Source organism: Prionailurus bengalensis, chromosome D1 (genome assembly GCF_016509475.1).
Source record: "Prionailurus bengalensis isolate Pbe53 chromosome D1, Fcat_Pben_1.1_paternal_pri, whole genome shotgun sequence".
NCBI classification, from domain to species: Eukaryota; Metazoa; Chordata; class Mammalia; order Carnivora; family Felidae; genus Prionailurus; species Prionailurus bengalensis.
Genome location: NC_057346.1, coordinates 110,286,618 through 110,303,341, shown reverse-complemented (window position 1 = coordinate 110,303,341; position 16,724 = coordinate 110,286,618). Strand labels below are relative to the sequence as shown.

Below are 16,724 nucleotides of genomic sequence, written 5' to 3'. Positions count from 1 at the left end.
CTTCATGTTGGGTCCTGTGCAGCCCCCGCCCCCCCCCCCCGCAGCACTACTCAGCATAGGGGCAGGGCTGCCTCTTGGGACTCCCCATGGCAGGGGCAGGTCGGTTGTATCCTCCTTGGAGGGTAGGGGAGAATAGTAGTGGCCTTGGTTTCAGCCACTATAGAGTGCCTATGGTATATACACCCCAATTAGGATTAGCTAGTTGCATGGAGAGCTTGGACAAGGGTGTGTTGTTCTACGCATTTAACACCCATTAACTCAGGGAATCAATCACATTTTGTGGACACAAACGGGAGTCCCAGGAAGTTAAATAGCTTATCCAGGACTCCAGAGCTAGTAAGAGGCAGAGGAGGGTCCACACCCAAGCTGTCAGTGGAGCTGCTTTGCTTCCAGCCACACTGCTTTACTTCCTAAACTCAGGGCCAGCCTGCCACTTCGATAGTTCAGGACTGGATGTGAACAGGCACCAGTTTCCGGGAGATGGGCAAAAAACCCTTGGATGTGGGAGCCTTTGGGGGAGGATATTAGTGGGAGGTCAGCACTGGATTAAGAGTCTCAAGATCTAATCCCGCCCATTCCCATAAGCAAGCTCTCAGGAGAATCTGTCACCTGCAGGGGGTTTGGCAACCCTGCATGCATCACTGCATTGCTACCCACCCCCAACCTCCACAGGGGAGGTGACCATGGTGAGGTGAAATGGGGGTGCTGTGTAGCTCTGAGCAGTAGCATGAGGAAGGGGAGGAGCAGAGCTTGGATCTCCCAACCTTCAGGGGACCAGGCAGGCAGTATGTCCCCAGCACTCTGCCAACCCAGTGCTCCTCAGGTACCACAATCTAATTTGGGGGGCAGCTTTGGGCTTCCTCCTCTTTGGACACCAAGATCCCAAAGGTACCCTCTGAAACAGCCCCATACCCCATCTGCCTCCCCAACAGCTGCTACACAGGCTGGGAGGACAGGAAGGCTCTCCACAGCAAGGCAGGTGTGTGACTATCAAGATGACTTTTTAGATCCAGATGAATGTCGTTTAGTCACAGCCAAGCTGGGGGTGCCTGGGGAGTGACTGCACATCCATTTCCTTTCAACCACCAGCCTCAGGGAACAAGACTTGGGACAGCCTCCTTGAGTTTAGAGTGGGACCTGAAAGTATATCCTTTCAAAAATTAAAAAATCCCAGGGGCAAGGGAATGAAAATATGAGAACCATTCTAAAAAGAAGGTGATGGGCAGGTACAACACTAGAAGAGTCTAAGAAAGAATCTTGACTTAAAGAATCTTGACTTACAGTGTTATTTGGCAGGGTCCTTGCTGTTCTCAGGGCTGCAGCCTTTGTTCTGAGTTCCTCTAGGGACGAGACAAGCAGCACGGTGGCAGAGACCCAAGGCAGAGAGAGCCAGGAAAGCCTCTACTACCCAGGTGACCGTGAGGTGGTTCCTCTACCATTTTGGACCTGTTATTTTTTCCTGTGTAAGGTGAAGCTGGTAGACTTTGGGGAGGTCCCGGTAGAGGCCCCACAGTCGACCCTCCGCTCTCTCAGAGGATACAGGTTGGAGACTCCATCACTGAGGTCATGGCCCTACGTTCCATCCCCTGACCCTAGTAGCCAAGGCACAGGCCCCAGGATGAGCTGAGTTCACACCTGGTACCTGCAGTCCCAGAACCCCATGTGCTACAACTTGGGGCATGGCTAAGAAAGGAGGAAGGCAGCCAGAGGACCCCATCCTGTCCTTCACTTCAGGGAACTGTGCCTCCCAGGCTGACCCGCCCAGTGGTCAGTGTCCAAGGTAGCCAAGACAGGTGGTGGGCACATTCACAAGACCCCAAACAGATTGATTCTCAAAGGTCCAAGGCCATGTTACCCAAGTTAAATCTCTTTAGTATCTCAATACAAAGTCCTGATGCAAAAAGACAATGAGAAAACCCTGGGAAGTTGGGGGGAGGGATTTTGTAAATTCCACCCCCGAGCAGCTTTTCAGAGGCAGAGGGGGGCAGAGGAGCTCAGAAAAGCAGCAGTCCAAAGTGAGGAAGGGAGTGTACGGCTCCTGGGACCTGCCCCTTGTCCCCTCACTCCCAGCTGCTCCTCAACCCCCTTTGGAGAGGGGTTGCACCCTTTGGATATCTGCTCCTTTCTCTTGGTCCCTGGGATTCAACTAGCTCTGGCTTCAATCCCCTACAAAAATTCCTGAGATCTCGGGGACCCCAGCCAGCTCCTCCCCTGCAGTACCCCTTGACAGGGAAGGGCTGGGGAGCCCGTGAGAGTTCGTAGGAGCATGTACGGGAGCATGGGTCAGGAGCACAAGGGACCCTCTGAGTCTCCTGCCCGTTCCAAAAGCACACAAAGGGGAAGGCTGCCGTAGAGCTTGGGGTCCGTGAGGGGCTGGAGCAGAAGCAGGAAGAGTCCTACACCCAGGGCATAGCCTGCCAGCAGGGGCCGCCTCTGCGGATGTTCCAGGGCTGCGCAAACGGCAGGAAAGCCCATGTAATTGCAGAAGGAGTGGCAAAGAACCGGCCCAATCAGGTGTCCTAGGGAGGGGAGACAGAGTAGCTCATGGAGCAGCCCCACCGCCTCCCAGGGCCAATCACCCACATCCCTAAAATAGGAAGTCAATGACCGCCCACACACACCACATGGCCTCTGCTCCCTTCCACCTCTCAGACTTCACCAGACTGAGAGCCCTGGCTCTGCCTGTTTCAAACACCATAGTAGAAGAAACTTGTCACTCCTACAACAAACACAGCATTCCCGTATTCCCACCCGCTCCTGTGGGCCCAAGTCCCCAGGGACCCGTGAGAGACTGAGGACCAACCTGTGCGGATGAAGAGGAAAGCAGTGTAGGCGCCGAAGACAGCTGTGTAGGAGAACTGGAACGCTGGAGACGGGGAGGCCTCGAGTGACCACACCTGCATGCTCTTCCAGTCCCAGCACTGCACACCCATCAGCCAGAAACCTCCCCTTCCCCCTGAGGGCAGTGGCTGCCTGCCCCAGCACCTATGGCTGTCCTCTACACCCCAACTCCCATGGCCAGGGGCCCTTCCAATACTACATCCCTCTGTTCCCAATTCTTCCTCCAGAATGGCTATGAGGGACACCCCTACACACCCTAACCCAGGACTGCCCCAGGCAAGCTTTCTAAGACTCACCTGCAGACAAGAAGATGCTCCCCACACTGCTCTGGCGGAATCGAAGCTGCTCAAAAATGTGGTGAAAATGGGCTGGAAGGAAGGCGAGAACCATGTCACGTTCCTCTATGCCTGCCTTATATGCCACACCCTTGCCCCAAATCCCATTTTTGGCTCTCATGCTGGGAACATCTCAACAGAACCAGGTTAGGCAAACTTACCAACTCCAAAGAAGAGTGGGCAGGTGAACACCGCAGGGCCCAGGCCTGTGCATGGTGCTAACATAGGCAGCATACAGGCCCGGAACACCAGTTCTTCTGTCAGGGGCGCAATCACTTGGTTCCGCAACCAACGCATATCCGTGAGGCAGCGGGCCCAGGAGCGAGGAGCTAAGGAAGGGATTCAGGACCAGTAATCAGTGACAGGGTATGGAACAAAGAACTCCTAGAGGCCCCAGGGGACCCTTCTCTCACAGCCTTTCCCTTGACAAACTCAGACATAAATACTCCTGAGGTGACATTTAAGAGTCGAGCTTTGTTATCACACGCAGTATAAAACAATGTCTCGAGAACTGAAAGAAAAGACATGAATAGCTGAAGCAAGGTATTTTGGTAGCAAATTCTGGAAACATCAAAACCAGAACCCAAGACCAGCTCTGGTTTGAGGAAGCCAAAGATTAGGGGAGGAAGGAACAACACATTTTAGTGCACACAAAGTACTGCTGGGGGTTCCTAGGTGCCTCCTTGGATTTCAGAAACCAACTCTTACAGGTCATCTGTTACATGTTCCCATTTTACTGATCTGGAAACCAATAACATCTCCTCCATCTCATGTCCAGGACTCACTATGAGGCCACTTATTCCCTTTCCCCACTGTGCTGGGCTGCCTGCTTTTTCTCTCAGCCCTTAGGACTCACCTAAGACAACCTTCAAACCATCTGCCAGGTCACATGGGCAATCCATAGAGAGCTGCATCAGTGGGCCCAGGAAAAGGATCTGGGGACAAAAAAGCAATCACAGAAATAGTTTAAGCCACAGTCCCACTACCCTAACCCAGAAGAGAACTCGTAAGACTTAAAGCTTCCTATTCTTAGCCAGGATGTCCCACTCAGGCATACCCAAGGGCCATCTCACAATTTCTGTCGCCCATCAGTCAGAAGATGGACACGCACACACACAGAAAGGAACGTCATGCTAACAAATGGAAAAATAAAACAAGTACTCACCATGGTCAGCAGCAGGGGCAGCAGTGCTGCTGGGAAAATACCCTCCAGCCTGAAGCCCATCAGGGTGAGCAGGGATGTGCCTGGCTGAGCCACAGGAAAGGAGGCATCAGTCTTGCTCTCTCCTCTCAGACCCCTGAGATCCTCCCCCTCTTGCCCTCTGCCCCGCCTCCTTCGCACCTGGATGCCTGTGAGTTCTCTCCAGAGTAGCACGCACAGAGGCGAGAGGCTGGACACCACCAACACACTGGTGAAACGCCGCTTGATGACTGCAGGGTGGTCCCTACGGAGAGGGCAGTAAGTTCAAGGGCCCACAGCCTCGTCTGGACAGCGCGGCCCCGCCCCCGGATCGCCCAAGCCCCGCCCACAGCCCCGCCTCGCGGAGGCGCGGGTTCCGGCCGCGCGCGCAGCCCCCGCACCTGGGCAGCTCGCTCTTCCAGACGTAGAGGCTGCCCACGTAGGAGCAGGCGAGGCTAAGACAGGAGAACACAGACACCCAGCAGCACAGCCCAGGGCCCGGGCCGCCCAGAGCTGCTGACTCGGGCTGCCGCTCCGGCCGCGACACCGACAGCAGGCGCAGCCCATCCCCGCCCAGCGCCGCCATCGCGCCCGGAGCCGCGGCGCGCACCAGTGACGCGATCCCGCCGCCGCTCGACCCGCGCCTGCTGCAAGTGCAAGTGATGTCATCCGGCGGCGCGGGAGCCCCGCCCCTGACCCCGCCCCCGACACTGAAGCAGAAGCTGCGCGCGCGGAGCAGGTTTATTGAACAACAGACAGCACGCTGCCCCGGCAGCTACCGAGCGGGCGTGGGCGCATGGGGAGATCACCCTAGCTTAGGGCTCAGGGCCGGGATCCAGCCACTCGGATAGATTGGAGACCTCCTGCAGCCATAGCGAGTCCTGCGGGAGGAAAGGAAGCTCGGGGTGAGGACCCATCGGCAGCGGCCGTCTCCGCCTTCCCTCTGCTCCATCACCTGCGCGGCCCTCGCCCGGTTACCTCCAGGCCGCCCCCAGGGCTCGCCCTGCTTCCGCTAGGGGTCGGGAAGGCCCCTGCAGGCTCTGTGCGGCGCGCGGCGGCCTCTAATTGGCTCGGGGCTCTGGCAGAGTGGAAAGCCTGCGTCTCTTCCATGCCCCGCCGGAGGCTGCCCCTCTTGAGCCTCTTGTTTTCCACTTGCTCGCTGGTTCCTAGACGAAAACAAGCCCACTTACCTTACGCCCACGGCCCAGTGCTAGAAAGATCCTTGGGGCTGAAGACACCTGGGAGAAGGGAGGAGCTGGTCCCGGCTCTCTTAGCCCTCCCATCTCAAATTCCTTTCATCAGGTCTGTCTGGATCAAAACTCGGCAGCCCCGGTCGTACAGGGCGAGGCTGCAGATTGGTTTCCATCCTCACTTGGGTCTTGCACCCACTCATTCTTTATCTGCACAGATTCCTCGTGGAGTCTGCACTATCCAGCTCCTCCCTCCCTGCCAAGCTGCGATCCCCCTGCCTGAAAGTCAGCCTCACCCCTCCCTTCGTAGCTCACACTGCGTTGAGCAGTGCCCACTGGCACCCTCCCTACCATTAACTGATGCACTTGTGCAAATTTAAAGGGAGTTTGGATCCATAAATTCTGTCTGAGCAGGTCCTGGGAATGTAGCTCAATGAACTGCTCCCTGGGTAAAACTCACTCATGCTAGAAGGGATTCAGAAGTGTGTACAAAGCCCAGGGATAGAACACGGAAAGAAGTTGTTAACCATTCCTAGAGGTGGAGAAAGGTTTCCCTGAGATGTCTCAGCTGGGTTTTAAAGGATAAAGAGAAATATGCCAGACCAACAAGGAAGAGGAAAGGAATTCCAGGTGGAAAGAGGCAAATACCCAAAGGCATTAATTAGTATGCTCCATAAAATGCAAAAAACGGGGGGGGGGGGGCTCCTAGGAGATGAATCTGAAGGGGTTAGTACGAATCAGAGAAGACTTAAGAACAGGGATTTTTACTGTAGAAAGTGGGCAGGGAAGAATTTTAATAAGCACTGGAGATACATTGTTAATTTGTATCTTAGAAAGATTATTCTGTCAAAGGTGTTGGCTAGAGTCAAATTAGAAGCAAGAAGACTTTAAGAACCCAGGAGAGGGAAGGCAGCAGGGATGGATGGATGGAGGCACCACTTCTGACACTAGGTGTCAGAAGTATATTCATGAGGCCATATCGACAGGTCTTGGCGACAGAATAGGAGGTGTGGTACATGATAATGAGTGGCATCTTAAGTGAATCTCATTTCAGATGTGAAAAACTGGGTAAGGAGTGGTGTTGTTAATCATAGTAGAGGTAACAATGGGACCTCCACATGGACCTGCCTAGTGAGCAGATAAATCTCCCATCTGGCACTCCAGAGAGGCCTGGGCCGGTCATGCCAACTGGGGAGTCTTGAGCCCAGATGTAAGGTTCAATGCCTGGGATGGAAGAGAGCAGCCAGGGAAGAAGTGCTATACAAGCACAGTTTAGGGTGGCCAAAGGAAGGTAAAGAGAGCACTCAGAGGGAAGAATGACGTAAGTCACAATTTTACAGTGCTGAGTTTTGTAAATAGTTCATGTATGGTAAAGATAAATGTACAATTTGGTAAATACAAAGCCTTCCCAAACAAGAGAGGCCACAGAAGAAGCAAGTGCCCTGGAGATTGGGAAGGAGAAAGGGAGAGCCAGATTGAGAACCCTGGCTGAGATGTGATGGAGAGAAATAAATGGAAGAAGTTCAAGATCATGGGAGATTTTCTTTTTAAGTAATAAGAGATTGCCCTGCTGAGAGGAAAGACCTCAGAAGGGAAACTGAAGGTGCAGAAGTGATGGCTGATGCAAGCAGATCCTGAGAAAGCAACAGGGCTAATGCCACCCCTGAGCCTAGCAGGGATGGATCCCCATGCTGATACAGTTTGGGCACTAAGTGTGAAGTAGGAGGCTAAGACAGGAGTCAGAGACTGGGTAGATTATTGAAAGAATGGAGTAGCTGCTGATGAGGCCAGAAAGACGACACAAAGGACCGATAGCTGGAGGCCACCAGTAAATGGACCATGGATGTATGGTGGCATCATCCAACTTTCAGTGATTTTCTTTAGCAGAACTGCCCATGTGGGTGGGACACAGGATTGATGGTGACTGGAGCTGCAACTTTGTAAAGCAGAGCAGCTCAAGCAGTCTTCTGGGGAGGTGGGGGTGGGGGGTGGTTCACCAGATAATAAATGCCTAGATTTTAAGGCTTATATTGCAGTGGAGAAAGCATAGGCTGAAATTCAGATTCTTTTCCTGGAGAGCACTCTACCCAGCCTGAGTCTGGGTTGTCTCTTGTGAAAGGGGACTACTGCTGCCCATGCCAAAGGGTCACTGTCAGAGGGGTCACTGGAAAAGCCTAGCATCCCCCTGGGTCCATAGAAGGTGCTGGATAGAACGTTAATTTCTCCCTTCTAAGGGAAGTGCTTATTCTTTTAGTCTTCACTACATAAATACTGACTTGAATGTGGTATACTTTCATTCTTTTAAATCTCCAAATCTTAATGTATAAAAATAGATTCTTTGCTTTATTATGACAGCCTTCACTGCAGGGTTCTTTCAGTAGCCAACAGCCCCCACAACATTTGAAACATGGTTCAACAGACAGAATGATTCAGGAATACCTCTTAGGCCTAAGTTTGGACATCATGCAGTATGTTGTAGTTGTGACCCTGGAAAGAGGAATTTTACCAACAAAGTATAGGTGCTGAAGTCAGTCCCCGAATTCCCACAAGCCCAGGCTCTGTTTTGTTTGATGGTGCATCCCTGCTAGTCTTGGCTCTGGAGCCAGACTGCCTGGGTTTGAATTCTGGTTCTGCCATTTACTAGCTGTGTGACCTTGGGTGAGTCTACTGACATCTCTGTAAATGTCTCAGTTTACCTGCAAAATGAGAATAGTAACACTACATCATAAGATTGTTTTCAGAATTAAGAGCAGGTGCCTGGCACCTGCACTATCAGTTTCAGGCACCTGTGGCTATGGTTATTCCCGGCCATACACACATCTCTCTGCCACTGCTGGCTCTGAAGGCTGTGTAAGTGTTGGAGGGAGAGGGGGAAAAGACCAGTACAATCACCACCATATCACACACAATGACAACTCCCTATAACATACATCAAGATTGAGATGGTATTCTGTACCCAGGAGTAGCTTCCAGAGCCCCAGAGTAGTAACCAAAACCAGGGAGAACAGCAGTAATGAGAAAAGATGTGAAGGAACCAACTAGATTCAGGGTCCTGCCCCTTCATGTGCAGCTATCTTTAACTGTACAACGTTACTAGGAATTTCTAGTTCTATCATACCAACTTGGGGGAGGGAATGCCCCCCTGCTGCTCCAGAACACCCATAGTGGTGGTAGAAGCCGGCCAAGTCCCATGATTTTGCTATGGTGTGGAAGGTGTAGTTTGAAAGCTTGAAGCCAATGTACCTCACTTCTGAGCTTTGTTCCTAGGCCCACCTGAGAAGCTGATCCCTTACCTGTAAGGAGTTCTGGACTGCTGTTCTCATGTGCATCTTCTGTGCTCTGCTCTGCATTTTTCTCTGGGAGCAGTTGCTTTAAAAATTAGAAGTCCTAAGTGAGTTTTGCAGGAACATGAACAAGCTCCAGTGAGACAAGTGTGCCTGGTGGCTTTGTTGGCCTCACAGGGCTACCCTCCCTTACCTGCAATTCCCTCTTCCTCCTCGCTTATGCGAGTCTCCCCTACCCAACCCCAATCATCAGGGCTTCCTTGTGTTAGAGCCTTTGCAGCTCATTCCAGGTACTCCAGGCATTTCCCACCTCTTCTGACCTCTGGTAACTTGCTTACCATCTGCCCCACTCCTTGGGCTCTGAAGATGCACTGCCTGCCCTTATTTATCATTTTTATGTGTGTCCCATTTTCCACATTTTAGATTCCTTGAAAGGTAAGGTTCTCTGTGACTGCATCATTTTATAGCTAGCACAGTGTCTTGCATAGAGGTAAGTGATCTACATATAACTGACTGAAGTCAAACCTGGGAAGCCTGGCACATTTTGTCGTCCTCTGTAGCCTTTCAAAGTCCTGCCACACTTGGTTCAATTTGGATAGAGAAACAAAAGTTTCTCTAAGCTTACTAAGATCAGAACCCAATCCTAGCTTGTTTTTCAAAAATACAAGTATTTAAAAACAGACACAGTCTTCATCAAAATTAAAAACTTTTGTGCTTCAAAGAACACAATAAAGAAAGTGAAAAATCAACCCACAAGAATGGGAGAAAATATTTGCAAATCATATCTGGTAAGGGAGTTGTATCCAGAATAAAGAACTCTTGTAATTCAATAACAAACAACCTAATTAAAAGTGGGTTTGATAGAGTTGGAGACCTTTCTCCAAAGAAGAGATACAAATGGCCAATAAACCAATGAAAAGATGCTCAACATCATTATTCATTAGGGAAATGCAAATCAAAGCCACTATGAGATACTACTTTACACCCACTAGGATGGTAGTAGTAATAGTAATAAAATAACAACAATAATAATAGACAATATCAATAGTTGGTGACAATGTAGAAAATTGGAACCACTACACATTACTGTTGGGTAAGTAAAATGGCCAGTTTGGAAAATAGTTTGAAAGTTACTAAAAATGTTAAACATAGAGTTACCATATGACCCAGCAATTCTACTACTAGATATATAACCAAGAGATTTACAAACATGTCCATCCAAAAATGTTCACAGCATTATTTATAATTGCCCAAAAGTGCAAATAACATAAAGGTTCATCAACTGATGAATGGGTAGAAGAAATATGGCACATCCATACAAAAGGATATTACTCAACCATAAAAAGGAATGAAGTACCATCACGTGTTACAACATGAATCTTGAAAACATTATGCTTAGTGAAAGAAGCCAGACTACCTATTTTGATTCCATTTACGTGAACCAGTATAGGAAAATCCATGGAGACAAAGTAGACTGGTGGTTGCCAGGAGATGGAAGGTGGGGGAATTGGGACTGACTACAAATAGGTACAGGGTTTTTTTCTGGCATGATGGAAATATTGTGGAATTTAGTGGTAACTGTTGCACAGCACAGTGATTATATTTAAAGCCACTAAATTGTACAACTTAAAATGGTAAATTTTATGGTGACTTATAACTCAATAAAAAATACTGTCATGTATTGTTCATTAAATAAAACTTCAACTACTAAGTACATTCCAAGGAACACAGAATTGTAAAGATGACCCTAACGGTGTAAAAAAGAAACTGTACGAAGAAAATTTCCATTTTTTTCTTCGAGAGAAAGCTTTTTTTTTTTTTTTTAATGTTTATTTGTGTGTGTGTGTGAGAGAGAGAGAGAGAGACAGAGACAGCACTACTGGGGAAGGGGCAGAGAGGGAGACACAGAATCTGAAGCAGGCTCCAGGCTCTGAACTGTCAGCACAGAGCCCGATGCTGGGCTCAAACCCACAAACCATGAGATCATGACCTGAGCCAAAGTTGGACACTTAACCAACTGACCCACCCACATGCCCCAAGAGAAATCTTATTTTCTTACTTCATTCTTCCCTGAAAAATCTCATGTAATAGGCAAAACTTTCTCTTATTCTGAAACTAATATCACCAAGGAAATTCACACTCAGATATAAAGCTCTCAGACCTAGGGGAATCTTGTATACCCTTCATTCATCATCAGATTCCCCCAAATGAGACAGCTCTATCTTCAGGATACACCTCCCTGGATTTAACACTGTGAGACATTTAATTCCCCTCCCTGCCTCAGGAAACAGTACCTTTCCTGAGAAAATTACCTCCTTGTCACTGCTCTTTTTTTTTTTTTTCAACGTTTTTTTAAATTTATTTTTGGGACAGAGAAAGACAGAGCATGAACGGGGTAGGGGCAGAGAGAGAGGGAGACACAGAATCAGAAACAGGCTCCAGGCTCCGAGCCATCAGCCCAGAGCCTGACGCGGGGCTCGAACTCACAGACCGCGAGATCGTGACCTGGTTGAAGTCGGACGCCTAACCGACTACGCCACCCAGGCGCCCCGTCACTGCTCTTATTATGGGTTTATGTTTTCAGTCACTACAGACATCTGTGACACTAGCCCTGGAGAACTATCTTGTTTACCCTTTATGGCCCACTGTCCTATGTTCCAACACCCAAGCTATAAATCTCCACTCCTGGCATGGCCTTTTCTTAAATATTTTCTATAAAACTCTAAATACATATTCTCTCATTTCTTCTACTTCTTCATAAACTATATAACAGCCATAGATGGTTTTATTCTATATTATTCAAGAGGTCAGCTATTCTACTTTATCAGTTTAAAAATGGAAACTGGGGAGGTGCCTGGGTGGCTCAGTCAGTTGAACAACTGACTCTTGGTTTCAGCTCAAGTCATGATCTCATGGTTCATGGATTTGAGCCCCGCGTCAGGCTCTGAGCTGACAGCATGGAGCCTGCTTGGGATTCTCTATCTCTTCCCCAACCCACACCCCCTTCAAATATAAATAAATAAACATTTAAAGAAATAAAAATAGAAACTGAGGGACTGGTCCAGAGGTAAAAGAATTTGACCCTTGTAATTTTTAGCTGAAGCCACTGGGTGCCACTCTTGTGCCACTATCAAGTTATTTATCACCAAGGGGATATTATAAGAAGGAAATAGTAATGGTCTTAAGTGCAGAAGCACAAGTTTTACTCATGAGTGCCTCTGATCACTCATCTTCCCTGGGTTATATGGTATGGAACATTCCTATACCAGTCCTATATGGTAACAATGTTACTAGGCTTTGGAACCAGGAGACCTCAGTACAAAGCCTAGCCTTGCCACTTATTAACTATGTGATTCTGGGCAAATAAGGAAAGTTCTCTAACTAGTTTCTTCATTTATAAAATGGGAAAACTACAACATATTTTGTAGGATCTTTGTGGTATTAAAGTGGAAGTCTTGGCACAGATTAAGGATCCAATAAATGTTCCTTTCTTCTAAGACCTAGGACTACTAAGACCTTGAGTTCACTAGCCATCTGCCAAATTAATTGGACTATGAATGGCCCAGAGGCTATAAGCCATCACTATAACAACAGAAGGGGGCAAAAGAGGTCAGATCATTTCCTTTTGAGAGATCACTGGGATATCAGAGAGGCCCAAGCAAAACGTCTTCACAGGCTGAAACACTTCTAGATCCTATCCATATATCCTAGGTCCTATGATAATGATGTATGCCTTACCCTGAAATCTAGGGTAAATTTCCTTATCCCTGGAAATCTGAAGATGTGGATGGCTGTAACGAGCGGAACAATGGCTCCCAAAAAAGTATGTCCAAGTCTTGAGCCCCAGAATGTGACCTTATTTTGAAAAAAAAAGTCTTTTCAAATGTAATTAAGGATTTCAAGATAAGATCATCATGGATTTAAAGTGGGCCCTAATTCTAATGATAGGTGTCCTTATCAGAGAGACAGGGAAATTTGAGAGACATAACAGAAAGGCCATGTGAAGATGGAGGCTGAGACTGGAGTAATGTGGCTATAAAACAACGAACATCTGGAGCCACCAGAAACTGGAAGGGGAAAGGAAGGAATCTTTCTTAAAGCCTTTGGAGGGAGCACAGCTCTGCTAAAATCTTGATTTCAGACTTCTGGACTCCAGAATCGTGATAATACAATTTCTGTTGTTTTTAAGCATGAAGTTTGTGGAAATTTGTTTGCTCAAGTTGTGGGTAACAGCATTCCAAGTTGGAGGGACATCAGCAAGAGTATTTGCAGTGAACCAGCTGAAAGGAACAGCAAATGCATTCAAGGAATGAGCTTCCTAGAAGGTACATAAAGCAATGAAAAAAGGTGTGATGAAGGGAGCATTTACAGGGACTTCACTCCCATCCTCTAGCCTTTCTCGCTACAAAGCAGAAGAGGATAAGCAAATCTATGAGATGCTGTGATCCTTGGGTGTCTGGGCACCTAAACTTCTCCATCCAATCAGGCAAACTAAAGTAGGAGAGGGAGAAAAGTAGAAGTACAAAAGGATCTATTACTCTCTCAGAAATGTGTAATTTTTTTATAGCAACTGTATTGGAATATAACATTTACTTAAATAAGCTGCATATATATAATATGTACAATTAGGTAAGTTTTGGCATATATGTGTATTTGTGAAACCATCACCCCAATCAAGATAATGAACATATCCGTCCCCCTCAAAAGTTTCCTCTGAACTTCATAACCATTCCCTGAAACTCTTACACCTCCCATCTTCAAGCAATCATTGATCTGTAACTAAGGATTAGTTGGCATTTTGAAAAATTTCATGTAAGTGCAATCAAACAGTATGTACTCTTGTCTTTCAGGGCTTTTTCCCCCTTGGACACTACCACAACTGATCCAGTATTTTGAGGTTTCTCATTCAGCAGGGCTATTTAGAGATTCATCCACACTACTGTGTATTATCAACAGTTCATTCCTTTTATTGCCAAGTAGTATTCCATCGAATGGACACACCACAGTTTGTTTATCAATTTCCCTACTGACATTGGGTTGTTTCCAGTTTTGGGTTATTACAAATATGGCAGAAGTGCCATGAACATTAGTGTATAAATTTTTGTGTAGACATATGCTTTCATTTCTCTTGAATAAATACTTAGGAGTAGAATGGTTGGATCATATGATGTATATATTTAACTTTTTAAGCACTGCCAAACTATTCTCCAGAGTGGATGTACCACTTAAAAAAAATTTTTTTAACGTTTTTATTTGTTATTGAGAGACAGAGAGAGACAGAGCGTGAGCAGGGGAGGGGCAGAGAAAGAGGGAGACACAGAATCCGAGGCAGGCTCCAGGCTCTGAGCTGTTAGCACAGAGCCCAACGCGGGGCTCAAACTCACAAGCCGTGAGATCATGACCTGAGCCGAAGTCGGTCGCTCAACCGATTGAGCCACTCAGGCGCCCCAGTACCACTTTTTATTCCTACAAATAGGGTGTAAGAGCTCCAGTTCTTCCACATCCTTGCCAATACCTGGTATGGTCAGTCTTTATTCCAAGCAGGTGTGAAATGGTGTCTCATTGTGGTTCTGACTTGCATTTCCCTAATGACCAATAATGTTAAGCATCTTTCTCATGTCTTTATTTGCTGTTTGTGTATCTTCTTTTGTGAAATGTATGTTCACATTTTGTGCCCATTTTAAAAACTGGGTTGTTTTCTTATTCTTGAGTTTTGACAGTTTTAAAATAGTCTCAATAGTCTCAAGGTTTTCAACTGAAAATTAAATCTCTTTAATAGAGAACTACCAGGTATATAGTGCTATTTCTTCTTGAGTGAACTTTGGTAATTTCTTTCAAGGAATTTGTCCATTTAATCTAAGTTGTCAATGCGTCGGGCTCTGGGCTGATGGCTCAGAGCCTGGAGCCTGTTTCCGATCCTGTGTCTCCCTCTCTCTCTGCCCCTCCCCCGTTCATGCTCTGTCTCTCTCTGTCCCAAAAGTAAATGAACGTTGAAAAAAAATTTTTTTTTTTAAAAATTATCGGGGCGCCTGGGTGGCGCAGTCGGTTGAGCGTCCGACTTCAGTCAGGTCATGATCTCGCAGTCCGGGAGTTCGAGCCCCGCGTCGGGCTCTGGGCTGATGGCTCAGAGCCTGGAGCCTGTTTCCGATTCTATGTCTCCCTCTCTCTCTGCCCCTCCCCCGTTCATGCTCTGTCTCTCTCTGTCCCAAAAGTAAATGAACGTTGAAAAAAAAAATTTTAATCTAAGTTGTCAAATTTATTGAAGTAAACTTTGTTCATAATAGTCCCTGATAATCCTTTTAATATCTGATGTCACCTCTCTAATTTCTGGTAGTAGAAATTTGTGTCTTCTCTCCTATATCTTGATTAGTCTGGCTAAATGTTTATCAATCTTATTAATCTTTTCAATGAACCACCTTTAAATATCATTGATTTTTCTCTGTTTTTTTTTCTATTATACTGACTTCCACTTTGACTTTATTATCTAATTTCTTCTGTTTAATTTGCTCTTATTCTAGTCTAAGCTGAGATCACTGATTTAAGACTTTTTTCTTTTCTAACATAGGTATTTTTCCAAGTACTGCTTTAGTGATGTCTCAGGTTTGATAATTTGCATTTCCATTTAAGTTAAAATACTTTTCCAATTTCCCTTTTGATTTTGTGTTTGACCCATGGGTTATTTATAAGTGTGTCATTTAATTTCCAAATATTTGGAGTTTTCTAGATATCTTTTTTTTAAGGTTTATTTATTTATTTCTGAGCAAGAGAGGGAGGGAGGAGGGGCAGAGAGAGAGAGAGAGAGAGAGAGAGAGAGAGAGAGAGAGAGAGAATCCTAAGCAGGCTCTGCTCAACATGGGGCTCAAACCCATGAACTGTAAGATCATGACCTGAGCCAACATCAAGAGTCAGATGCTTAACCGAGCCACCCAGGTGCCCCTCTAGATATCTGTCATTGATTTTACTTTAATCCTATTGTAATCAAAAGCATACTTTGTATAACTTGAATCCTCTAAGTTTATTGAGATGTATTTAATGGCTCAAAATATGGCCTATCTTGTTAAATGTCCCTTTTGCACTTGAAAAGAATATTCTGCTGTGTTGGGCAAAGTGTTTTATAAATATCAAGTCAAGTTAATTCATAGTGTTATTTAAGACTTTCATAGACTTACTGATTTTTTTTTGTCTACTTGTTCTATCAATTATTGAGAGAAGTATGTTGAAATATCCAAATAAAATTGTGGACTTGTCTATTTCACCTTACAGTTCTATCAGTTTTGCTTCATTTATTTTAAAGTTCTCTCAAAAGTTTATCAAGTTTCATGAATGTTTGGGGGCTATTATCCTCATTATGTTGTACTCACTGTATTGTATTCATCATTATGAAATGACTCTCTTTATCCTTAGTAATGTTCTTTGCTCTGAAATCTACTTTATAGTCTCTCTTTTTTTTCTTTTTGAGAGAGAGAGACAGAGACCATGTACACATGCAGGGGAAGGGCAGAGGGGGAGGGACAGAGAATTTTAAGCAGGCTCCATGCTAAGTGCAGAACCCAAAGCAGGGCTTGATCTCACGATGGTGAAATCATTACCTGAACTGAAATCAAGAGGTGGACACTTAACCAACTGAGCCCCATTTGTTCCCTCTCTCTCCCTCAAAATAAACTTTAAGAAAAAAAGAATTCTTTGTATTTTTGGGGTAATAGTCCTTTAACTAGTGTGTCTTTTACAATTATTTTCTCCCAGTCTGTGGACTGTCTTCTCATTCTCTTGAGGGTTGAATATTTTTTATGACTCCATTGTATCTCCTTTTTTGGATCAATAGCTGTAAATCCTTATATTATTTTGATGGTTCTTTTCATCTTCAACTTACCAGTCTACCTTCATGTAATATTAC

At 46.3% G+C, this 16,724-nt stretch overlaps 2 protein-coding genes across 8 annotated transcripts in view; both read right to left on the bottom strand.

Moving 5' to 3' along the window:
• Nucleotides 1-687: 687 nt before the first annotated feature.
• On the bottom strand, nucleotides 688-4,982 carry RCE1 (Ras converting CAAX endopeptidase 1). Of its 5 annotated transcripts, none has more exons than XM_043581748.1 (8): nucleotides 4,758-4,980; nucleotides 4,519-4,621; nucleotides 4,342-4,425; nucleotides 4,033-4,111; nucleotides 3,338-3,505; nucleotides 3,138-3,209; nucleotides 2,804-2,866; nucleotides 689-1,340 (listed from the first exon to the last, which is right to left on the bottom strand). In XM_043581748.1, exons 1-8 carry the CDS (start codon nucleotides 4,940-4,942, stop codon nucleotides 1,126-1,128), a joined length of 969 nt encoding a protein of 322 aa, XP_043437683.1. In that variant the 5' UTR covers nucleotides 4,943-4,980; the 3' UTR covers nucleotides 689-1,125. The 5 variants fall into 5 exon arrangements, with proteins under 5 accessions (XP_043437685.1, XP_043437683.1, XP_043437682.1 ...); XM_043581747.1 differs by lacking the exon at nucleotides 689-1,340 and adding an exon at nucleotides 1,847-2,519 and having other exon boundaries at nucleotides 4,758-4,976; XM_043581751.1 differs by lacking the exon at nucleotides 689-1,340 and adding an exon at nucleotides 1,847-2,519 and having other exon boundaries at nucleotides 4,342-4,421; nucleotides 4,758-4,764.
• A 97-nt stretch (nucleotides 4,983-5,079) lies between these two features.
• CD1H11orf80 (chromosome D1 C11orf80 homolog) overlaps nucleotides 5,080-16,724 on the bottom strand; it is a 95,624-nt gene continuing 83,979 nt past the window's right edge. For all 3 annotated transcript variants that reach the window (XM_043581739.1, XM_043581740.1, XM_043581741.1), the window contains exons 14-16: nucleotides 8,840-8,915; nucleotides 5,335-5,522; nucleotides 5,080-5,237 (exon numbers count right to left, since the gene is read on the bottom strand). In XM_043581739.1, the coding sequence (XP_043437674.1) occupies nucleotides 5,172-5,237; nucleotides 5,335-5,522; nucleotides 8,840-8,915 (330 nt within the window). In that variant the 3' untranslated portion in view covers nucleotides 5,080-5,171. The remainder of the gene's footprint in view (nucleotides 5,238-5,334; nucleotides 5,523-8,839; nucleotides 8,916-16,724) is intronic.